Genomic DNA, 26,080 nt, shown 5'->3' with positions numbered 1-26,080 from the left:
AAACAGCTTTATCAGTGCGGGAATGTTGCCTCTGTGGGCAGGGCTGTCACCTCACGCTGTGAGCTTCGGGATTCAGGTGTGCCATTGGGCTGTAGGGTTCACCTTTGTTGAAGTCTGGAACATATGGATGAGAACGCTAATTATTCAAAAAAAAAAAGCTCCTCCATGAAACGCTGAAGGTAAAAAGTGCATTTTATTTCAAAATCAAAATTAAATTAAATATAGTGTAATTAAATGTTTGCAGTTGCGAAGATCCGGTCCCGGGGTAAATGTGTACCATCACCTTGACCGAAAGGAAACACGGACTCCTTTGTAGAAACATTGTTCTAAGCAAAGAAAAATGTCTTCCTCGTTCTTATCCTTTTACACCAGAACATGCAGTACTGTGGAGAGATCTAGCACATGTGAAATGTGCCACTTCTATCTTATTACAACCGACAAATCAAATCATCTCTCCCGCCCTCTCTGGATTTGGTGAGTTATTGGTTCTAGAGGTTAACGAAGTTGAGTTAATCCCCTTTAACTGTTCAGAACAAACCTGCCTGCTAGCTCGCAAAATAAATTAAAGACAGGTATTAAGGGATATGCATCGTGCATATCTGTGGGTCGTCAGGGACTGAAGGATGTCAGCTGTGTTTGAGTTTGTGAGTAGAGCAGCAGTGGCGACGGAAAGGCCGCGCTCCTTGGAAGCTCCAGGACTAAGCTCATTTTCTCCATAAAGAGCAGTTATGGCCTGTTGATAAGTGTTTGCTGAGGCCCTGTTTGTGGAGTTTGCCGATCTTGTTATGTACGTGAGGCAGTGGTGGCCTAATGGTTAGGGAGGCATACGTGTAATTGAAAGATTGCTGGTTTGAATCCCCACACAGCAAGGCACCACTGAGGTACCCTGAGCAAGGTACTGCTCCCTGGGTGCTGAATTAGCTGCCCCCTGCTATGTCACAATGGGAAATATGGGTTAAATGCAGGAGACACATTTCATTGTTGTGTGCTGTGGTGTGTCAACACTGATCTTTAAATTATTGGATGACAGTGGGAAGAACAAGCATTTATGTTCTACGTTTACAACAGCAACACAACATCCATTGAAGATCTCGAAGTGTTTCCAAACTGAAAAATGTTTTCCGTTAAATTTTGGAAGATGGTGCTAGACGGATTCACATGTTGGATAAATTTTTGACACTGATGTCAAGTATCATTTGCTGACAGGTGAGAGCAGCAATCTTCTTCAGTGCCATTTCAATCGGGGGCGTTTGGTCTCTGTGCTCGGGGCAGCCTCTCCCTGGTGCTGTCCAAATGAACCAAAACAACTATATGCTAGGTTTTACAGGACACAACCTGCAATTTGTAACCAAGCAGAATCTAAGCACTCACAAAGGCTCAGTTTGACTTCAAAGAATACAAGTTTAAAATGACAAGAAAGGGATTATTAAATCATATCTTGATCCAAACAAAGCTGTTTTTGTTACTCATAGAGAGTAACAATAACATAGTTATAAATATCCAGCAAACTACATGGCATGTCCTTGTTCGCAAATATGACACAGTAGACGGGGGAAGACGGGTGTCACTCCAAGGGCTGCAAACAAAGTTCTACATCTTGCCTGGAAGGAATACCCAGCATGCAACAGGCCAAACGGAATCCATAATGCAGTAACCCAAAAGAACTCCTGCAACACTTGGACTCCTCCTGTGCTTTCCTCCCAAGCTTCTGTGTTCATTAAGTGTCGTTAGGCTTAAGTAAGTCGGAGCAGCAAGGCCCTGTATTACAAGCTGTCTGGAAAAAAAGCAATAAAAAGCTCAAAATATTAAGGGTGTTGATGTTTTCCATGAGCAGGCAGAGTGGAGATAAATTACAAGATGCGATGAGACAAACAAGGCCGGTAAATATGGCTTTGTCTCTCGGCAGGACCCTGGGCACAGGGCTCCTGCAGCTCGATAATCCCATTATCGACGCTGGTGCAATTCAATAAAATTATTTGGCTCCTTATGGAAGACGAGGCCTCATCCTAATCATTGTTTTCCTGGTCCAAACTAGCCCGGTGTCCCAAAAATACAACTCTGGAGGAACCCTGCCGTCCAAAACCATAAGAACTCGAAAATGATGATCCAATTTTACACAAAACATAGACGTAGTAATGCCCAGCAGCTATTCCCGCCTTGCCGTCGGCTGACTTCAGTGATTACTTTTAGAACTTTCTAGAACTCTCATTGGTCTTACTCAATCTGAGCTGCTACTTCAATCGATAGTGTGCTATTGCAGTAAAAATATAAACGTACACCAAAGTCACCATCACACATATTCCACCCAGAATCCCCTTTTAGCATAATCATTGAAGTGTAATTAACTGTTCTTGAGTCTTTTGTTATATAAAGTACTAAGTCTAGTGAATAATAACTTGCATTTATATGTGTATACATTCGTTTTCAGCCTTTTCCTAACCAGAGAAGGGCGGAATGAAAATGGTCCAGAGCTATGGACTCCAACCACTAACGTGATTCTATTGATAACTAATGATTAAAGACCAGGGGGAGCCCTCTGCCGCCCCCCCCAATATTTTTCAATCCGAGGATAATAAACGGTTAGACTAGGATGAGAAAACATTTAAAACTGAAAAAGAAATAAACAGAGACTAATGCACTATTATGTACAATTTGATTCTTTGTTTCTGCATTTCTACCCATTCATCATGACATAACTAAGCTGCTAGTTTAAACACAAGCACATTTCGGAATACACAAAGCCATAAATACTGAAAGAAAACCACAAACACACCCGCAAAGAAACACTCAAAACAATACACACACACACAACCTCAAACGGCACAGAGAACCACTAACTCAGCAAAACAAAGAAACACACACACACAACCACAAATGGCACAGAAAACAACCAATACAGGGTCACACACACATACACACACCATTCAGAAAGGCACACAGAGGCACGCAGCCACACACCCAAACGTGTCACCCCACTCTATGACAGATTCATTGCACCATGTGCTTCCAAGTTCCGGAATGACTACTAGGGGAGCGTGAGCAGGATACAAGGAATTACCATACACATTCCGACAACAAGATAAAGGCAGGCAGCTGAATTAGGCTCTATTAGTCAGAGCCATGGGCCATTTAAAGCTTCCATCTGCACCCAGTATTTCATCTTGCTTTTCAACATTCCCTCAGGCATTCCGAGTCACACCATTTGGCTCTAACTCTAGGCCAACAAGACGTTTATGGCTTCCAGGGCACCGGTAAGTAAGGAAGCATTTATGCACCCGCATGTCTCCAGGCCTGGGCAGTGGTGGGGATGGTGAACCGCGTTTCGCCTGCACCACCGGGGGGCGCCGGTCACCACAGGGGCATTATCACAGCTGAGGAGGTGCGAGGGGCCCGAGAGATGCTACCATCACACACATGGGGTTACAGATGTGGGTTTAAGGTTCTGGTGTCTCACAAGCCACACTCGCGAGCTGGCACCGAAGCCTCGCTCACGCAGTGCCACTGAGTTAGAATGCGCCCGATGGCTATAAATAATTGCATGCATCTGATCACAATTTTGCACTCACTTGCAGAGAAAGTGGTGTCACTGTGAACGGGGGGCGTAGACGGGAGGAACGAGGGGAAGAAGAAGGAGCGAAGCGTGCGCTCGGTGTGGAGGGGCGAGCGCTGCGAGGGGATGTTCTCGCAGCTCCCCACCGTGCTCTGAATCTTCAGGTTCAAGGGCTTGTTCTTCTTCTTTGCTCTGGAACACAAACAAAGAGCACAGGGGAAACCATGGCCATATCGCTAACAAGGCATTAGCAAGTAAAATACACTGGATGGCACAAAATTTGAGGAATTCTACTGCTAACAGAGAGAAGGGCACCACAGAGGCCAGAATTCACTAATTAGTGAATCTATGGTGTTCACCAAGGCACCATCCTGGAGTCTTTTCTGTTCCAAGTTATTTCTCAGTTTGACCTAAAAGTTTGATCTAAAAGCTTTATATATACAGCCGTGGAAAAAATTAAGAGACCTCAGCACAATTTTTCTTTCACCCATTTCTCAATTTGTAGGTGTGCTTCTGTGAATAATGTATGTATTCATTTACAAACTGCAGCCTGGTTCTTCCCTGTTTCTCATTAATGAAGGGCTTCTTCCTTGCTTTATGGGACTTCAGTCCTGCTTCTAGGAGTCTGATATGAACTGTCCAAGTAGTGCACTGCACACCTGCATTTAATGTTCCCATTCTTTTTGATGTCATCCTACGATTCATGAGAAACTGTCAGATGAATTAGCGGTCATCTTTGGCATTACAAAGTCGCTTCTGCCCTTTACCTGCTTTTTGGTCATTCCCAGTGTCTCCTCCTTCACATTATCCTTGTGTACTGCTGTCTAAGATATTTTGAGCCTTTGAAACTCATCAGAGGTGTTTTTCAATTATATATTTCACCATAATTTTTACAGAAGACGGATTGACAGCAGAACGCTGATTAAACCAACATTTAAAAATGTAGATTTGTTTAAAAATATGCGCATAAACTTGTACTTTGTTTTATAAACCCCATAACCTGTTCTCTTTTTTATCTTCTGTGCCTGTTTTGACTGATTTTCATCATATTCTAACACTGCACTGTACTACTTGATCACTTCTGATACAAATTTGTTCAAGGGGTTCATGCTCACTACAGAATAATGCAGTCCTTCAGTGAGAATGTGTCCTGCACCCCCAACAAACATCCAACACAATCTAATCTAAACAAAACGGAGCTTGGTTTTACACCTCCCCTACCCCATCTTTCACAATTTGCCTGCTTTTCTCATTTCCAAGATGGCTGGCTTGAGTGAGACCTCGCCAGACAGCTCATTTAAATACCAGTGTATTTTGCCCCTAGGATGTTCCCTCAACTGATTCATACAATTATGTTTTCAAGCGGCACGACTCGGTGCAAAAGCCAGAGACAATAAGGAAGGAAGCTTCGGGTTATCAGTTTTTCACCAAAGCCTTTGTTTGCAATTTAGATAAAACCACATTATGCAAACCTCGAATTTTATTTGTTCCATTCATCTTTCCCCACGCAAGTCTTTGCCCAGGGATGAATGAAGATGTAAAAGCCAGACCATACCAGTATCATCCATTCCAAAATGGGCAGAAAGACGATACTGGGGTTCTTAAAAATACTGAATGTTCATGTATCCAAGGAACAGCATCAAAACGGCAGCCTTTGGGCTACTGTCATAGATGCAGAGGTTGGTAGGACTTCAGGACGCCCACGCAGGTCGCGTGGTTCTTGCCGATGCTGGAACCTAACCTGAGAGTTCTGAAGGTGCCTGTGAGATGGTTCCCCTTTGGGGAACATGAGCAGGGAGGCTGGGTGCTTTGGAAACACAGCATTAACTACTTTCTGATGTTACTGCTTCTTGCGTTGATATAAAACTAACTTAATTACAAATTTAAGTAACCTGCAAACGACTATAACGAAAATGATATAGCATTTAAACAAGGCTGTAATTGAATCGATCCTTCCTTAATTGTGGGGGAGTGCTCAGTCTAAACACTCTGGTGTTGTGAGTGTCAGACGAAACAACAACGTTCTATAACCGGGCCAGGAAGAGGCTTTGGTGCCTCTCTGATCAGTGACAGAGGAGAGAGAACGGAGACCCGTCCACCAAAGTTGATGCCACACCACACGGATCTGAACTATGGGCAGTAACTCAAGAAAGAAGCACAAGTCACCCAAGTTATAGGCATTCCACAGACCGGCTCAACGTGCAGGAATACTTTTGATCCATGTGTTTGAGCATAAATATTATCTTATTAGTGTTTGTGATGCAATTCTGGAATTCCGTTGAATGTGTACTGTATCTGTGATATCTTTTTTCCAATAATTATCCTCCAGCACATTTCTTCAAAGCCACCAGCACGTGGCTCAGTGGGGAATTTCAAAAAGGGATGATAAAAATTCATAAGGGAGGACAGTTGTCCCCCCACCACCACCTTCCACCTTCAGCACCCCCCCCTCTAGCCTGCCAACCCCCCAAACACCGCACACACACCCTGGTCATAAGCAGATTGACAGCCTTAATTTACATATATTCCTGTAACCACACACAGTAAAAAACGGCTTTGCCTTCAAGCACTCTATGTGCACTGTTGCCATAGTGATCGTACACGACCCTCAGACGGCAAGTAAGTGAATAAGACATAGATTAAAGGTAATGGTGGCTCACCAGTGGACCTACTGAGCATCAGAAGCTGCGCTAATGCAGGTCTGACAGCAAGCTTGGCACGCCACTTCTGACTTTTATAAGGTTTATCATGGCCTGGTGGGGGGTGGGGGGGGGACCCAGCCTATCGCATTTTTTTTCTTTCATAACTTGTGTTCTTACATCATTTTGTTTCATTTTCCGCAGACCCGTTAAATCAAACAATATTACCTGCTGTTATGTCTATCTGTGGCGTCGTTATTCCTTTCACTGCTTCAAATCAAGTTTTAATGGTGTTTCTATATCGCCGTTAAGAGCTCTGGGGTATCCGTGCTAGGAAAGGTGCTGTATAAATGATGTGAATTAGCACGCCCCTGGCACATGTGAAGGAAACCCTGAGAATCTCGCCGCCGAGTCCGACTGTATCACAGCCACAGTACTGGGACAATTCCCTGTCATCACTGTTTCATCACTGTTTTTAACTAATGCAGAAGTTGTTTACTTCATGTGGTTTGAAATTAACATTAGTGGATCCCTCCCTCATCCCACCAAATTCAAACAGAAGTAAGATTCTCAAAGAATTAAAATATTTTCAAGACAATTTTTATATATTCATATTTTTACATATTTATCGAGTCCTCCAGCACTATGTAAATGAAGATGTTTGTGCTCCTTTCCTAAGCATCACTTCAAAATACCTTTATTCTAATTTGTGTATTTTTAAACAGGCTTGGTGAATGCTAGCTTTATCTGCAGCATATTCATTGCAACAAGCACTGTCTGATCTGCGCCTATCTATGGATAATGAAGATGCTTTCAGGATAACTGACAGAGCTGGCATGTGTGTGTGCGTGTGTGTGGGCTGGGGGGGGGGGCCTCTGATTTATTTGGCAGATCACAACCTGCTGACGAGCTCTGGGAAATATCAAATTCCGGAGCTATTCCTCTCTGCCAGTCGTCTTCCGCTTTTTAAATGGCTGTCACCAACCCTATTTCCTTTGCGCAAACAGCGACTCCCTAGGGAGCCGTTCCGACGCCAGCGATGTCACCGCGGCGCCCAGACACCCTCCACCAGCAGCGCGAGGGCGCCGAGGTGACGCGGCCGGGGGGGCTGGGGGAGCAGTCGGCAGGTCTTAGGGTCATCACCGAGCGTCCTGAGATGGTGCCATTAACAGCTTGAAGAGGCACCTCTAAAGGGGCCTCGCTATTCAAATTCACACCTGCCACACTAAAAAAAAAAACCAGAAACGCTCAAAGCAATTACCCTGAGAGAAGGGTTGTTTAAAATAAACAAATGTAAGGGACTCACTATAAATGGCAGACTGATGCACACTATTTCTGCCTTGCAGAGATACTGTGCATCTTTAATGGCCGATTAGCTAGTCCTATCTGCAGAGCTATCTGTACTTCCTACATCTTGGGCATGTAATCTCCCCCCCCCCCACCCCAGACTAGGCTAAATGTTGTTGTTAGATAAAGGTCCAAAACTCTAAAACAGGGTCTTATTCTGCCGGACACCAGCACAGTATAAAGCGTTCCACCTTTCCATTCCTGGAGATCCGTGAAGACACGCTTATCAGGAACACTGCTTGTCTTTTTTCCATAGGCCCCTTCTGTCTTGCTAAAATAGGCAGATCCTCCTCCTGCAGCTTCGCCAGCTGAGTGCTTCAGGCCCCTGCCGAGGCTGTGAGTAGCAGGCCACGATGGCTAGCTGAAGCTAAACGGGCAAACTGTGAGGACAGCACACATCGGTTCAGGTATTTACATACCAGCACAAACTGCAGCAAATAGGAAACGTGGCATTCAGAGCCATACAAGCTAGGAAGAGTCATTTTGCTGCTGTGGGTTGAGAATTGAGATTCTTCTTGTGCTACCTTCAAGCACTTAGAAAAACTCAGCTAGCTAAAAGGAGAGTGAACATCGGTATTATAAGCCACACAGAGGGATTGTTTTCTTCTACATAACGTCGAGAGTACACAGACACGCATTAGTTTCCAATACGTTCATATCTTTACGTAAGCTGATTTGCCTGGAGTTGGGCAGACACTGCTGTGAAATCATGAGAGCAGACTCACAGACACCGACTGGAATAGAACATCCGCTGGGATGTGGCAGGAGACCCTGATCTGGCTCGATCTCCCCCCACCCAACCCACTGCTTCTAGGGTCATACCCTCGACCTGCTCTGCCCCTCTGCTCCCCACAGATCCATCAATACCCAGACCTAATAAATCAATTATGCACGGCCAATCGGTAGCATTCCAGCGGGCAAAGCTGCACGCGGCCGGGAGCTCATATAAATTCATAATCATGACTTCAATCTCGCAAACTCCTTGGAGGAGCTCGGCTGCTTATTAGAGCAGGTGGACTATGTCAGGAATTAGCCTCTCCGGCCCGCACGTCGACACCCCTTTAACCTGAGTCGTCATTAATGGCGGAGCGGCTGAGACGCGATTAACATTCCCTCAGAGTAACACGTGGACACGCGCACGCATGCAAACATACAACGTTACATTCCCTGTTTCGTGCCCCCACATCACCAAGACGATGAAAGTAACCTTTATTTATGATGCTACCTGACTGAAGGCACACTGGCATACTCGCCTGGAGATGGTCGATCAATAATCTGATTAAATGAATTCTTCAAATATACCCCGAGTTGTTTCCTTGCTGAGATCCTGTGTCCCCTTGCAGGATCTCTGGAGGGTTTATGCCCTCCGGACGCATTCATTTCAGGTCCCCGAGGAAAATGTAAACACAAACTCTATTGACTGGTTCCAGTAATTCTATTACCATAAATAACCAGTCAAAGATGTTTCATACAAAGCATGTTTACTCTGTTATATTGAGTGATCTGGAAAACTCCCTTCACAAGCATCTGCGGCATGAATGATTTATAGAGATGGCAATGATTTCCACTGCATAGCCATTTCAATTAGAAGCTAAAAAGAGCAATTGGTAGACCCTCATTTGTAATATTTACTGATGGTCTCACAAACCATATTGAAAGTGGGACTGGATAAAAGGCTTTCCTTTTAACTGAAAGACCGTATAACATTGCACTTTCAAAAAGTCAGTTCTTCTCATCTCACCAAAGGTAAACAGGCATGATGAGGAAATTCAAAGAAGGTTCATAGAATTGAATTCTCACTAGAAACCCTTATAAAAACACATTTTTGTGCAAGTTTTTTCATTAAGTTCCACACAAACAGAAGCAAAAATGTGGTCTGGCCCAGAATCTGAAGTCTGAATTAACTTAACAAAACCAGGAACAAAAAAAAAAACCCCTAATGTTTCAACCAAAAACATTTGAGCTTTGGTGATCAGAATTTTCTTAACGGAGGAAAAAAACAGTAAAAACTAGAAAACACCTCAAAATCAATAAATAAACCATTAGCAGCTACACAAAAACATTTATGACAAAGGCGCCTTTGGAGGGAGAGAGAGTACAGGCGCTGTAATCAAGCTAAACCTTCAAGCTGCCAACGGAGTAGATGCCAATATCATCCTTCAGGTGGCTGTTGGTGAAACCGTCCTCAAAGGAAGCAGAGAGCTGGTGAATCTTTCCAAGCCTCCCCTGCATTGCTTCAGTATCCACACCAGAGCCGAGTGATTCATTGGCAAATATCGTTAACATTCATATCACCAAGAAAGCTATTAAAGACAAAGGGGACTTTCATAAGGCAACATCAGAGACATGAGTCTCCTCACAGAGATTCAAGCTGAAACGTTCTTCCAAGGCCCAGAGGGACGGCAATGACACCAGTAAGTGCGTAAGAGACTCCCTCTCCTGTATTAGCATGTTGATCCACATTAGCATACCAAATGAGCTTCATTAATTATCGCTCAAGCTGAGAGAGACACTTGCCTGAATAGGCGAGGGTGGGATAGTACAACAAAACAAGCTAAATGAATGGCAGCCACTTCACTCTCATTCGCTACCAAGGTTTAAGCTATGTTCTGCTCCGTGGGGTGTGCACAAATCTACAGTCCATGCGTTCTCACTCCCAAGAACCACGATCATCCACCACCCTACCAGTTTCCATTACTGTCCAGACAAGGTTCGCCACTGCAACCCTGTGTGTGATTAGCTAGTCCTATCTGCAGAGCTATCTGTACTTCCTACATCTTGGGCATGTAATCTCCCCCCCCCCCCCCCCCCCCACCCCAGACTAGGCTAAATGTTGTTGTTAGATAAATTTCAAAATCTGTGGCAATTGCAAAATATAAAACAGATGGTGCAAATATCCCCTTGAAAGTAGAACCTTTAATTCCGGCATTGGCCGTCGTCGTCGGCAACCCTTATGCACAGTTGTGTTTGAGTTATGTGTAGGCTGTAATTCTACACGAGCCGAACGACTGTTTTCCCCAGCAGAGAGAGGAAGTGGAGAGGACTGACATTTGCATACAGACAGAAATGCAGGCCGGCTGACGCTATTCCACACCATCGGCGGCACAGTTAGAATGGTACGGGTGACTAAGGTTTGGCCGGTAGACAGGTTGTCATCCACAAAGCACCTCCCACAAACACCTCCCAGTCTGTCACAAACTAAATTGAAACTCTACTACTTTTTAGTTAATTGTCTGATCCAGAAAGTACCTTCTTTGTGTTTCAGTTATTAACCTGAAGGACAGCTAATTTAGAATGACTGCACGTGCTGTTTATTTTGTACTGTCTACAGCAGTGTTTCCAGACCTGGTCCTCGGGGACCCCAAGACGGCCCACGTATTGGTCCCTCCTGGCTGACCGTCGGGGGTCCCCAAGGGCCAGTTTGAAAAACACTGGTCCACAGTCTCAGTGTGAAAGTCTGTCATGGCCAAAGCAATAGCTAGGTCTCACATGGCCCTGAGTCGTGGAGACCAAAGCAGGGTCAAGTGAGCAAGACCAACACCTTGAAGAGCAAAACGAATTTACAAGTGCTCCTACCTGCGAACAGCACAGAAACGATGACCCTAGGGGGAATATATTTCGTTACGCTGGCAAAGAGGTCATAAAATTGGGTTCTCTTATTAGGAAGGGGGAGCAAGGGATGTGCAGAAGCTTGGCTCCTCGTTTTACAGCTCACACCTTTTATGTATTGCACTTTTCTGCCGGCCCTTCGTTCTGAGAGACAAACGCATCGAACGTGTGAATGTGAATGAACACCTGGTGGCTCTCAGAAAGCACACCCTGTCTGCAGGGACGATGCAGACCACAGGTTAATTCTTAGTTATTCAGACAACCGGTAATTAAGGAAGCTTGGATGAGTCAGATTTGGGAGAGAGCTTGTGTGGCAGTTTGGTCCTGATATGCAGATACTCACACTAACGCCACAGCAAAAACAGCAGATAAAATAATTGGCATTATTACCTCCTGTCATCATTGTTCAAATTGTTTTTCACATTTTCTAACTGACTCTAAGTTTAGGTAGTTTTTCTTGCAGTTTTTTCTTCTTTTTATTCTATCAGTACATCTTGTTTCTTCCTAGTTTCTTTAGATTCAGGCATAAATTTAAACCTTTATCTATCTCAAAGGTAATTTCACATAATAACCTCAAAATCTGCATGACATTTATTGCCATTAAATATTTTTGGCTTGCTTCATCTGTGAAAGACAGAGCAATAGGTAAGAAGAATTGTAAATATTATGCTAATATTCCTTTCTCAGAGAGGTGCACCCAGTCATTCTTTGTCACCTGTGAATGAGCATTGTAGACTGTGAATGTATTCATTATTGCTTTACAACAACAATGTATCAATGGGAAATATCGATCATAGCATTAAAGATATCATTACAGAAGCTAAACTTATCATTTTAGCATCAGCCACTATTAATGGGACACAGTTTGCAGTTACATATGATCCTGAAATCACTAGTCTTGTCTTAGCTGTAATATCCTACACACCAGGTCTGCTCCCCAGGAATTGGAGAGAACAGAGGGGCTGAAATTTGCATGAGAAGAGAGGAATGGGGTCTCACTGATGCTGTTCCAAACTAACTGTATGTTTAGAGGCTGAAAAAGACAGATGCCGTGATGAGAACGGCTTGGGTGACCAAGGTTTGCCCGCTAGAGGGTAAGTGTGGCTTGTCATGCATGGTATGACAAGAGTGAGCTCCAGAATTAGCAAATAGCTGTCTGTCATCACAGCAAGAATCACCCATTTGTGTGTATGTGCGTGTGCGTGAGTCAATATTTGGTGTGGAATTTGTGTTGCTTTGCAGTTTTATCTCACTGACATATCTGAAATTGTAGTTAAACCCAAATGTTTTTTAAATGCTCAAGCACATAGTGCCATCTCTGCCTACAGTAGTTTAAACTGTAGGAAACCACCAGACTGACCAGTGGCTATTTGGTTAAACTAAACCACTGTGGGTCTTTCCTCACTAACTAGCTAACCATAAGACCTGTCACTACGCGGATGATCCAGTGCACCCCCACGGATTAGCTATGCGACATTACTGGGCGTCCTCTTTGATTACAGCGTTCATCTCTGCATCTGCTCTGTGTCAGAGCCCTGGGACCGGTAATCGATGGCCTAATGGCAGATGATCCGTCCTGCTCTGCATGGCTTCCCGCTGCTGGCCGAGCACAACACAACGCAGATGGCCGGAGCAGGAGGCCGACTCACATCGGGAGAATGCCGGCCTTCTGCCGCGTAACCGGATTACTGCTGTGGCTCCAGCTCCTCTGGGGCCCCCTTCCCGGCTACCTGTAGCATCCTCTGGTTACTGTTACACTAGACAGGGCAAATTGGATCACGGCTCCGCCAGACGCGGCCGGCCGGCAGGAATTCGGGCTTTGGGCCTGTCCTCTTCTGAAGAGTTAAACGTTCATCTCTGACGATGGCCTACAGGGCAAAGGCAGCGTGATCCAATAAGAGAGATGAAGGAAACGGGTTCGACTGCAGTGGACAGAAGATGGAAGGCTGGGCTGGCATGCGTAAATCCCCATTTCAGGATTGGCATCACTTCCTCTGTTCATTTACCTGCAGGGATTATTTTCTGTAACCTGCTCCTTGTCTATGTTCATTGACTACATTGACTACTGGCTCTCACATCAAGTTCAAGTCCTTGGTGCTGGCTTTCAGAGCCATTAACGGACAGGCACCCATCTGCTTCAAGATGCTGGAGAAGACCTACATCCCATCTCACCATCTCTGATCAGCAACCTATATCCCTCCACCATGTGAGAAGTCTCCCTCCAGACACTGCTCACGAGTGAAGATGGTGGGATGAGCTCATCAGTTCCCCTCTTAACCATCAAGGTCCTTGCTGCGTTTGAAAGGTGCTGCAAAGCTCCAGTGCTACTTCCTTGTTACTGCACATTCATTGGAAGCTCAGCCTAGCTGCACTTATAACTAACTGGCCCCTTGACGGCTGTATCTCTGCAAAATTGATAAATGTGAATGCGATGCAATGCTTCGCTCTGAGCGAATGACCCGGGGCACCTAAAAGCATGGTGTTCCCTGAGCGACTCACACTCCACCTGCAGATGATCTGCTCCAAGGTCAGTTTATAAGCAGCACCCGTGAGAATGCGGCCCGCGGGGAGGGACGGTCTGACTCACTTGGGCGTCTGGACGTCTTCCATGCGGTTGCCCAGCTGGAACTCGTGCGACTTGCTGCGGTGCAGCGCGGTGAAGCCGGGCAGGAGGTGGATGAGCTTGCGGGTGGAGGGCGGGGGCGTGCCGGGGGCCTTGCCCTTGTTTCTCCTCCTGGCAGGCGGCGTACCGGGGGGCGTCATGGTGTGCACCACCAGGGGCGTCCTCGGGGGCGTGTGGGGGAAGTGTCGCTGGCGCGGCGAGGGAGGCAGAGAGCGATGGCCGGTGTCCAGCACGGGGAAGAGCGCCGCATGCGCCTCCACCGTCAGCCGATCCACGTGGCTGTAGGAGGGCGCCAGGGTCTGCGGGCTGGGGCTGAACGGCTGGCTGTATTTGGACTGGACCTTGGGGCTCTGGGAGAGCTGGAAACGCATCCACTGGCTGGGCTCCTGCGGGCAGGCGGGCGCGTTCTCCTTCCCCGACTCGGACGCGGGCCACTGGATCGCCCAGTCTTGCTTGGCCGGGCCACTTTCTGGGAGGGCCGGAAAAGAAAGTCGAGCGGGTCAGATGGATGGGGGGGGGGAGGAGGAGGAGACAAAGCAACAACGAGCAGCAGAGGGCCGCGGGCACGCGGCGGCCATAGGCAGTGATGGGTGGCGCCAACGGAAACGGCGGTCTGGTGCCGCGTGTGAGTTATGAAAGGGAGGGGGCATGTGACGGTCAGTAAGGAGCAGATTACACCCAAGGGACGCGTTTGCTTGCGCGGGAGAATATCTCACCTCCATTATCGTGCAGCTTGTCGTCCTCCAGTTGTTCTTGGAAAAAAACACAAACAAAAACATAGATTTAGTGCTTTGAAAGAGGGGTAGCCTTAATAACAAAGTTCAAAATTATAACCCTTTTGTTGAAACAAGTATATTACCGGACTGAATCAAATGCAAACATATTTCATATTTATTAATAGTAAAGTCATACTGACATAACACTTCACTATATTACAGGTGTATGATACATAATTAACATATTTAATTTCCTGGCCGATTGCAGGTAAATTCATAAAAACACATAATAAATAATTGACCTGGAAGTCCTAGACTGCGCTCAGAAAACAGGATGATATCTGTGTGCAGGTGAAGGTCCAAACTCACAATTCAACACAGTGGCTCTCAATGTAGCCCCCCCACTACCTGCGTGCCTAAGCCCACTAATCAGCAGCTTTATAATTAGCTGACGAGTAAATCAGGTGTGTGGGCAGTGGAACATTGAGCACTGGGGTGAGAACCACAAAAGTAACTGCATTACAGTCATATATTATAGCTTCTTTAACAGAAAAAAGAGAGGGAATGGAATGATTTTGCATCTCCAGGTTGTTTCTTTCTTCACCCATCTATCTTCCAACCAGTACAGGGTTAAAGGGGCTGCAGTCTGTCCCTGGCAGCGTAGAGCACAAGGCAGGCACCACTCCACCAAAGGGCACACACACACACTACGGCCAATTTCCAGATGCCAGTTCACCAAACCGCCTGCCCTGCATGTCCTTGACTGCAGGCGCAAACTGGAGCATGCAGTGTCTTCTGTCAACAGCGGTCTGAATTTGTTACAGCTCTGTAAATTGCTGTCAACACTGCAAAACCCTACATTTCAATAATGACGTCACATGACGCCTCTACATGGAGATGGAGTGTGGTTCATTCAGACCGCAGTGTATCAACACAAAATCAGTCAATGCGTGTGTAATTTACCGCTCGGATTAACTAGTTATAAACCGATGATTTATTAACTAGCACTCTTTTAATATTATGGTATGACTTCCGAAGCATTTAGGTCATATTTGGACAAAACATAACATAATATAAAGACTTATATATATATATATATAAGCGTAAGCTGTCAGGTACACTGCTCATGAGTTTGGCACCTGTGCACAAAACTGTCCATATATTGGTGATGATTGTTACTGCTCACTATGTTACCACATTGTAATGCATAACAAGCATCCCTCCTCTGTGTGATTACAATCAGCGGCATGAACGGAGACATCGCCGTCGGCATCACTAATGCGTGCGAATGACAGGCGGGCAACAAAGTAAAACACAAATCTGCAATTCCCAAAAGCAGTTTCTGACCCTTAGCATCCTGCGTGGAAGAGCTGAGGCGACCGAGCATACCATCAAACCAATATCTGTGTTCTTCCTCAAACAAAACTCATTAGAATAGAAAATTAACAAGCCTGCAGTCACTCGCATTCCCATGTGTACGGAAGATACAGGCAAAACAACATAACCCATTCAGTAGATGGCATGTCAGAAGCTGTCCTGGTAAACATCACTACCTGACCTAATAGAGGAAAAGCTGATGGCCGCTTTCAATTTCCCTTCAAACAACATTTAGCACCTACCTTCCTGACCTGGAAGATGTCAGCTTGCCCTGAGTGTTGGGCAGCTATCTGGCCCGACACCAAATCACGTTGGTGTTCTTCCATCCACCTGTATCAGCTTAATAAGTTTTTCTTTTCTTGTGTCAGTTGTCTTTTCTATAATAACGCCAGCTGTTCTATCTGTCTGTGTTACCATTCCTGTGATTACGGTCTGAAATGCACCTGCAACATTGTTTCTAAACCATTGAAAGCTTTGGAGTAACCATATTGGCAGGGACATTGTATCAAAATAAAATGAGTCAAAATGGGTATAAAAGCTCAATCACACAACCTAATGCTGCAATCACATTTATACCGTAGTGTGACCACCCCACTGCCAAACACACGCACATATGAATCAATTCAAGTCTTATTTGGGCATTTCTTAGAGAGTGAAAATGGAATGGTATTGAGCCAGTGAATGCCCTCCAGGCCTCATCCAGTGACTCTGGTCATCCTACGCCTCGACAGCTGCCCCTGGCTCGGGCTCCATCTGGGGTTTCTCTGAGAACCAGCCCCACAGGGCGGCACTGTTGGAGAACCTCAGCCTGAAGGTTTCTGCATACTAACTGCTGGCTCTGTTCATTTACTGGCTATATGGGATTGACATAATTAAATATCTTAAAATCCAAGGGGGAGAGGCACTATGGAGTGGGCAGGGGATTCTGGGAGCCCTTCAAGAAGGACCCTTCTACCAGCACTCCCTCCCAGTCAGCCCGTGGACCCGGAGGAGTGGGTGGGCAGGCCGGGGAGGTCGAGTGCTGCAGGTCTCCTGAACTGTGTGCTCGAAATGTACGGCTTTTAATTAGTGACACAGGCTACTTATTGGGACGTGGTGGGTTTGGAGTGTTCACTTGAAAGCCCCAAGGAAAACGACTCTCACCATCACGTGGATTCAAGAGAAACTTTCTTTGCGAACTCGGCCATAAACAGCAACTGAGTATCAGACGGCCCTAAAGTCATGAGCAAGACTCGAATGTCTTCATCTACCACAGTGACATTTCAGTGGTATTTACAGTTAGCAGTAAGTTTACTGTTCTCCCACTCGGCAACATGCACTTGTGTTATAAGCAGGCATTTTTATAAAAGGTTTTGTCAAGTTAAAATGGTTTTACAGTTTTTCTCAATTGCTTTGACACATTTCTCAAATTGTAATTACATTTGCAAAACGAGTATGATCCCCACACCATAATGTGACTTCTGCACAGCAGAAAATCATTTCTCATGGTTTCACACAAATTTCCAAATGTTTTAGGTTTTAGTACATGTATGCAAATGGTCTTGACCAATTCGTACCATTTGACATAATCTTCAGTTGCTTATGTCTACTTCTTTGAAATAGCTTATTTAGTTTCACAGTGAAATAAAGTAAATAATTTTACATTCAAAACACACTCTCTCTCTGTCTCTCTCTCTCTCTCTCTCTCTATATATATATATATATATATATATATACATATATATATATATATATATATATATATATATATATATATATATATATATATATATATATATACATATATATATATATACTGTGTGTGTGTGTGTGTGAGCATCATGTTAGTCACCGCATGCAAAACAGTTCACACCAAACTTTCAGAATGATTGAAGAATACAGTGGTACCTCAATTCTCGAACTCATTAGAACTCGAATTTCTTAAAGGTCGAACCAACCAGTTCAAAAAAAAATTACCTAGAACTCGATCTGAATCTCAGAAGTCAAACCATGAACGCCGACCTAAGATAACTTGTACGCGCGGGGAAATGAGTCACACGGCAAAGGGTAACGCTTCAGTCTCAGCCTCGCATTCACTGTGATAGCATCGTGCATGTTTACACTAGCTGAATACATATATTTAGACAGTAAAAATACATTTAGACAGTAGCAGTAATTCTTATTATATTATAAAATACATTTAAAAATAAAGATTTCTTATTAACTATTTTAAATATTAATTATAAACCATTAATACATTTAATTATAATAATGTGCTTGTGCCGAGCGGGGATGGAATGGAGACAAAGGCGCAGACATCAGGGTATCGGGGAATACGGGGTTTAATTACAGGTAAGGCAGGCAAAACGCAGACGGACAATACAATGACCGGACTGGGGAAACAAACTGAAATGCGGACTAAATACAGAGGACTAATGACAACAACCAGAAACAGCTGATCACACGGGGATTCCACATGGGGTTAATGAAGGGGCGTGGCACACGGAAGAAGCGGACTATCGTTGAATTGATGTTTTTTTTAACTTTACACATTGTTTGGATACATTAATTTTCTTACTTTACAAATTACTGTTTTGATTAATGTGCTTAGATGTGTTTAGTACAGTATATGCTCTTCTTGTTTTATCCGGTTCGTTTTGTGTATATTTCATAAATTGCAGTCATACAACATTGTTGTGTTTTTGGATCCTGTAAGACATGATATTGTTGCCAGTTTGTTGTATTAGTGTTATACAGTGATGTGAGTTTTTGTTCACTATTGTACTGTGTCTTGAGATCTGAAATATGCATGTGTTTTCCAGTGAGCTTTACACACTGTACTGTAGAGCCATTCAATAAAACTGGTGTCTGACAGGAATAAGTATCAGTTCACGAAAGAAGAACGATCGGTCAGTGACAATGAGAAAGTGGGAACCGACTATCATTCAGAATTACGGAGCTCAGGAGCATACTTACACTGTCATACTTACATTGACATACTGACAATATATCTAAGCATTGACTCTCATGGTTAAAACAATGTTGATTGAACTTTTCATTTCAGCAACTATAATTCATTGATCAAATTATTTGCTTTTCAGACATTCATTGTTTTTTGTGAGTTACGGCCTTTTGCAGCTTAAACATAAACTGTTTTGAAAAACGTTCTTATAATTGTGAGAATGGTTAGTATGTTTCATGAAATGTGTCAACGTAATTGAGTAAAACTGTACCAGTGAACTTTTCATACTGTAATGCAAAGTCTTGTGTCCTGTGTAATGTTGAAACTGGTGTTTTTTGCAGACATACTGTACATATCAAGTATGATCAGTCAGTAACATGGAGAAAGCAGGAAACCTTCACTTCATTCATACTTGTGCTGACATTTTGACAATATGTCTAAGCATTTTGACTGTCATGGTCAAAACTATTCTGACAGTACTTTCATTTTAATGGCACTGACTAATTCATTGATGGGATGATTTGCTTCTGAGACATGAGTGTGTTGAGTTACAGTCTCCTGCAGCTTAACCATACTGTTGCGCTGTATGCAAAATTGATGTAGGGGATACTTTTATAGTGATAATGCTAAGTAATGTGTCAAAGCAATCAAGAAAATATAAACAAAGAAATAAGAATTACTCCTGTACATATATATCTTCAAATATTTGTGGTAATAATTTAAAATTTATTTAATGCATATTATATGAACCATCATATCTGTTTTTCAGACAGACAGACAGATCTGATGGATGGATGGATGGATGCATGCATAATCCCCTGTATCTGGTCCACACTGTGTTCCCACATGACTCAGCCACACACTCCAGAGTGAGGTGTGAATATACCTGCCCACTCCATAGTGCCACGTGAATATGTCAGCAGCAGGCTGAGGAGGTCACAGCCCCCCCACGTGGTTCATAGAAAGGCCCCCCCCCATCCCCAGCACCGGCTACGCTTATGGACAACAATGCAGCAGTCAAAGAGATTTATGATTGTTCATTTTTAGCCTGATTAATGGTGAGAAAAGCCAGCTATTCTCATTAATCTGCAACTCCGACTTCAGATGGGATTCACGATTCCAGAAGACCAGCTCGTAATGACGGCGGAATTACGACAAAGCTGATACTGTTGTTGTTGAATGGCGGCGGCGTGTCTCAGGGGGACTTAGCCGGACTGGCCAGTCTCGAGGATCATCTTTTCCATGTCCTCCCTTAACACTGTAAGCCGCTGTCGCGTTAGTGATGTTGTTAGCAAAGGGCCATCCTGTTCCCAAATCTCCAGCACCAATCCGTACCATCAACCGCTATTCAGCAATTGTTCAAAAATTACCCAATTACACATTACTGAGACTCATAAGAACAGAGGCACAATAAACAATCACGAAAAATTATATTTACTTAACATAGCTAATAAACTCAGGGTATAAAAACTGCTACCTGATTTACTTTTAAATGCAATACGCCTGATATGTCACGGCTTGGATTGTGGCCTGACCCCTTTTTACTCCAAAGACAGACAAACATCAACGGACTTATTGCCTGACTTGGTCAAGCATTTGCTAGTTTTTTTTTTTTTTTTATACAGTAGCTGTAACGTGTCAACAAAGATCACACTAACAAGTGAGCCGTCGTTATTGTCCCTGAGAGCCGTGGGTGACCCTGGCCACCGATACCCCCGTAGAGGCTGGCACGTGGCTCTCGGTGACACTGGCTCATTTTGTCGGGTCTAACTTGGAGGTACCGCCTTTGATATATAATTAGGAAGCTGAAGCTGAAGCTGAGTTGCACATCCTGGTGCAGTTGAGTCAGGTATCTGAAGGTCCTGCAGATCCCCGGATGGTTAATGTCAGCTGAGCCTAGCTAGTGAAAGATAACTGGTTAGCCAACTGCTCTGTGGACACTAACCCATGTGACCAGAGGCAGGCAGTCGCTGTAAAAGAGAACCCCCCCCCCCCCAACTAATGTGTTTCAGATGATAAATGATCCTCAGTGCCCACGCGGAGCTTGCCGCCCCCACATCCCGCGCTGCGTGGTGAGTAATGCCCCATGCACCTGCATACACCAGCTCCTTTTAATTAGACGTATTCTCCGTTATCTCACCCCATGCTTGCCTCACCTTCTAGATGCTTCCGCGAGGCATGTTAGCACTTAGCGGACATGTCTGCCAAACGTGCACCTGCAATTACCAGCCAGGCGAAGAATTCAGCGTGATATTCACGACCGCGTGAAACAAATAACTACAGTATATTATACGTAATATAGCATCAGTGTAAAACTGTTTACATGCCAATGTATTTCCTTTATTGTACTTTTATCATTCCTCAAAAATGCGTGCCGACTCCTGAGTGTCCCTCACCCGGGTTCCTCACGTGACGGCCCATTCGTTGCTGTGACCCTCATTCCTGAACTCGGAAAACGATTACAGCAGAATTACAAACGTGATGCATTTGACCCATAGCTGAGTGCCTGTTTTGAGACTTTATTATCTTTAATAGAGTGAAATGGTCTCGCTAATCATTATGCTCCCTGCGACGTCACGCAAGGCTCTGCCAGGTGGATGCTATGAAAAGCATAAGATGATTGCAAAAAAAGGACAGATGCAATTAATTATATAACCAGCTGGATTTTGTAATTGCATATCTGTCTGGTCACCTTATTTGTTCATATCCAAAAGCAGACTTTTGCAGTCTAACGAAAGTCAACAACACATCCTTCAGGGATGGTCGTTAGGCTCGGATTTTACCAAAGAGTCTCTCCTCCGAGAGAAACAACGTCTCTGTCTCCCATGTTTGGATTCCCACATTAATTTGACAGGCTGTCGTTTCTGTTTCAAGGATGTTGAACCGATCAAAAAAGCCTCCCAAAGCAGAGGTATTCAACCTAAAGTCTGCAGTACTTCATAAAGTATACAATCACGCATTAGTGGTGCGGGTCCCACTGTGGCCTGTTTTCATTTGAGGGTCCCTGGTTTAAAAAGGCTAAAAACCCCTGATCTAAATAAATGGATTTTGGAGAAACAGCCTCATCCTGCACGCATCTTCAAGGGTCGGTGTGAGATCTGAAGACGCCCAGCTTGATGCCTTCTAAGAGACAGCCATGGAGCGTCAACTCCGACAGGAACGACAGCCAAACCCACATGGAGGATGTCAGTCAGATAAGCAGCGGCCTCATGACCGATCCTGACACACCATCATTGTCAAAAACCCACATGACCACTCAGATAAGACTGTGAATTATGGTTAGTCACTAAGTTATAACCAGACAAAGAAAAAAAGAACTACATGTGTGTGACTAGCAAGTTGGGGGCTACTAACTTATTCAAGTTAACTGGTTTCTTCATATTATCGTTAAAGTGAAAAAATAAGGGCTGACTTACAGTCCCTGAAATGTGACATTGATGCTAAAATATGTCAAAGAGGGTTTCTTTTTGAAGGAATTTGACTTTTATTCTGAATTCTACTGTGATTCCTGGTGGTTAATTTCCAAAAATAAGTCCATCAGTAATGGCAAAATAATATTTGATTCTGTCTGTGATGTCATCAGCCCGCCCAGGAACTGTGACTGTGACTAGGTCTACCAACATTTCTGTGACTCATGAAATACATTTGATATTTTGAATGATGAACAGTAATGCACAGGCAACAGCAAGAAAGTGAAGAGGATTTGGGTAGAGATAAATAATATTTTTTTCTTTCCTTTTTATACTTACCATTGTGAGGCACAACATATGGGAAAGCCAGTAAACACAAAACCCACCTACACCCACGAACAATTTAACAGCTTTATGTCAATATGCTGCCATCTTCTGGCAGTTCCTGATAATTGCACGAACAACAAATTCTGCAATCAAGAACTTATCAGTAAGTATCTATCGCCCTCTAGTGTACAGTTCTATGTACTGGATATTTTATTGAATGAGGTAAAAAAAGATTTTGCCAAAGGGTACCTTAATAGCTGCTAGTCCTGCCTCTCGAACCTGAAACCCACTGTTCTATCAGAAAATATTGCTGTGTGTTTCAGTATATAAGGTAAAATACAACAAACATCTACAAAATATTAAAACTGTGACATTAGCATTAATATGAACAGACTGGATAAAAATTAGGGTACCCAAGCCCTGTGCCCTGTGAGGGACCGGCATCCCATCCAGAGGGTACCCAAGCCCTGTGCCCTGTGCTTTCGGGCTCCTGGCCTTCCTGCATAATACAAGTACATGGAACAATGTTACAAATTTCCCCATAACTCACCTGAGCATCATGTGCTGAATTTGACTAATCTAAATTTCAACAAAGACTGTGACTGTGTATTACAAAAATTATTCCGTTACTTTGTCCCCCGAGCATAGGTAGGAAATACCCGTTTGCTATTTACAGAGAATAAGAGTTGTCCATACATTCCAAAAACTTCACATTTATAGGAATATTCCAGGAAGTCGCACGTAGAAATGCTCAGTTTATCAACGGTAGTATATTTTAAGTGCCTAACCTTCCTCGAATGCCTCACTTACGTGATGTCCATAAATGCAGGTGCAGACTATTAAGGGAGGGTTTTCTGTAATCAAGTGTGAACTCTGTGTGGGACCCAAGTGTGCAGGCCCTTGTAACTATCCCACCAAGCTCTGCAATTACCACATAATCTGCACAGGGCAGTGAGAATCCAGCCAGCCGACAGCCCCTCACATATTTCTGAATGACAGATGATTCAGTCAGATTTTCTCTGCTTCCGTTCTCTGTACTTAATCCTCTCCTACTGAATATCTATGTGCATTTTAAGCTCTTCAAAGTTTATCTGCACATTAAATATAGTTAGAGGGAAAAAACCATTAAAACCAGATTAATATTATTACGCCAATCATATACCGAAACACTAGACTAATTATTCATGTTCCTGGTTTTTATGTCTAGAGCTTGTCAGGGCATCAGACACATGAGCAACACAAAACTTCTAATAAATAACCAAAAGCTTTCTTAAAGTTTGTGAATACAGTAAAATCCTGTTATAATGGACTTTAAGGGACCTGGCAAAACAGTCCGTTACATCCAGAGTTGCTGTATGCCCAGAACACAACTACAGGACACCATTTACTCATGCCACACCTCAGCAGACACACTTGTGGTATAGATTATTATATTGTACATGTAGTAATCCAACTTTACCTGACCAGATGCGTGACTATTAATAATCCCGACTACGTACGTATCTGCGCTGGATATCACCGGCACGCCACACACCTCGTAGGTGGAGCTGCATGTCCGTTACAGCCGAACAAAACTACAGCTAAAAGCGGCCCTGGGAACCAAATTGTTTGTCCATTATAAGCGAAATGCCTTTTCTGCATGTTCTTAAAGGCGCACGGCCGGGACCAGCGGACCTTGTCCGTTATAGATGATATTCCATTATAAGCGAGTGCACTATAACAGGATTTTACTGTATCGTGAAAATGTGTTGCAGTGCAGAGTAAGTTTGAGTGCATATATTTTTTTTTAATTTTATTTGGGACAATGCACATTAATGAACAAACACTACAATGAAATAATCAAGAAATGATTGTAAATGAGCCAGATTATAGCACAATCGCTAGTTTACATCTGTAGTCCTTGTAGTAACTATTGAACTAAAGCAGCACAGTTAAAAACTATAATCAGGAAAATATGCTTTCACTAGTTTGCATGTCTTTTGCTCTCTAGCCAGTAGGGGGGAGTAATGCCAAGGCACCTCACCTGATTGGTGGACGCTGCGCAGGCAGGACAGCGAGGCGTTGAGGCGAGCGCACTCCTCGGGGCTGGCGCCCAGCTTCTGCACAGTCTCACACACCTGCTCGTCGCTCATGTCCAGCAGCGCCTCCAGGGTAAGCTGGCACGGGCCGATCTCCTGAAAAGAAGGGAGGGGGGTGCGTGATACAGGAGACCCAACCCTGAGAACGTTCCAGAAAGGCAGTATGTACGATGAGACGTGGGAAAACAGAACGCTGGAGCAAACAGTCAGGTATCCCTGCACCAACCACCCCCCCCCCACACACACACACACACAAAAACCCAGCAAATCTTAAATCACATGCTTCAGAAGATATCTGCACACCAGGATCTCTTAGCCATCTTGATAAAATATCTTTCATTAGCAACAATCACAGCCACATTTCACTAATGTCAATATATACTGATTTTCTTTTGCAGTCATGGTGGCTAAATGACGAGGGCTGCATATGATGTCACACAGTATCATCCACACCAAACAAAGGCGTCATCCGCCATTTTGGTGCCTTGTTTCCGCTTCGGTGTGAAACTCCATGCGTACTGTCTGTGCTCTTTTGTCACATTCATCATGGTCAGGTGTGCTGCTGTCGGCTGTGTTCAACACAAAGGTGAAGTGTCCTTTAAGATTCACCAAATCGCAAAATAAATTTATCTCCATTTTATCTAGCGAAAGAGCTGCCAACAATATTTACACAACATTTCAAGAGCGGATCTCACTGAGAAGAACCTTAACAGTGCTGGAGCATTTGCAGGTCACTTTGTAAAAGGTAAGACTAGTGCGAAAATTACTAGTGTTTCTATGAGTTCATTTCCGCACATAACAGTACTGATCTCCGGAAGCTGGTAAACACCAGCTTAGCTTTTATTAGCATGCTAACACTACAGCAGCTGCTGATCCCCATTCTGTTTTGTGGTGACTGAAGTTACTTAGGGGAACCATGCATATGTACTCTTTTTCAGAGACCCCTTTTGTTTGAGATCTAAAAATACCTGAAATGTCTAGGATTTCGCTTTGTTTCAGCAAAACATAATTCTCTCCTGCCCCTTCAACACCTTAGCTACTGTGTGGTGAGTGTACTGGTGCAGAATGGCTGTTGTCACATCATCATCAATACACATTGGTGGTGGTTTAAGTGGCTCCCCATTGGTTCTGTGGAGCGTTTTGGGTGTCTTGAAAAGTGCTATATAAATGTAACTTTCATTCATTCATTCATTCGTTCTACAGTTAGAGTACTTTCTTTGTGCATATTTGCGATGTTTTGACGCATCTATTGGTTTCCTGATCCCAGTGTCTTCTTTTTTGCAAAAGTAAAACGGAGACACCAAGCCATTTTATTGTTATTTGTGCTATATAATTAATGAGAAGTAAGCTGATGACAAAATTATTGTTTGGTTTAAAGATGCAATGTGGAAACGTATCCTAAAGGCCATACCTATCCTTTCACATTAGGCAAACCAGCCACTACGGCAGAGGCACTGGACATC

At 44.0% G+C, this 26,080-nt stretch overlaps 1 protein-coding gene across 2 annotated transcripts in view; it reads right to left on the bottom strand.

The window, feature by feature from the left end:
• Positions 1 to 26,080, bottom strand: part of ksr2 (kinase suppressor of ras 2) — a 92,954-nt gene that overhangs the window by 36,319 nt on the left and 30,555 nt on the right. For both annotated transcript variants that reach the window (XM_072708997.1, XM_072708996.1), the window contains exons 3-6: positions 24,563 to 24,713; positions 14,485 to 14,520; positions 13,733 to 14,237; positions 3,567 to 3,742 (exon numbers count right to left, since the gene is read on the bottom strand). In XM_072708997.1, coding sequence (XP_072565098.1) covers positions 3,567 to 3,742; positions 13,733 to 14,237; positions 14,485 to 14,520; positions 24,563 to 24,713 — 868 coding nt within the window. The remainder of the gene's footprint in view (positions 1 to 3,566; positions 3,743 to 13,732; positions 14,238 to 14,484; positions 14,521 to 24,562; positions 24,714 to 26,080) is intronic.

Source organism: Paramormyrops kingsleyae, chromosome 2 (genome assembly GCF_048594095.1).
Source record: "Paramormyrops kingsleyae isolate MSU_618 chromosome 2, PKINGS_0.4, whole genome shotgun sequence".
Lineage (NCBI taxonomy): Eukaryota > Metazoa > Chordata > Actinopteri > Osteoglossiformes > Mormyridae > Paramormyrops > Paramormyrops kingsleyae.
The sequence above is the reverse complement of the archived record's forward strand: the minus strand, read 5'-3'. Positions and strand labels throughout refer to the sequence as shown.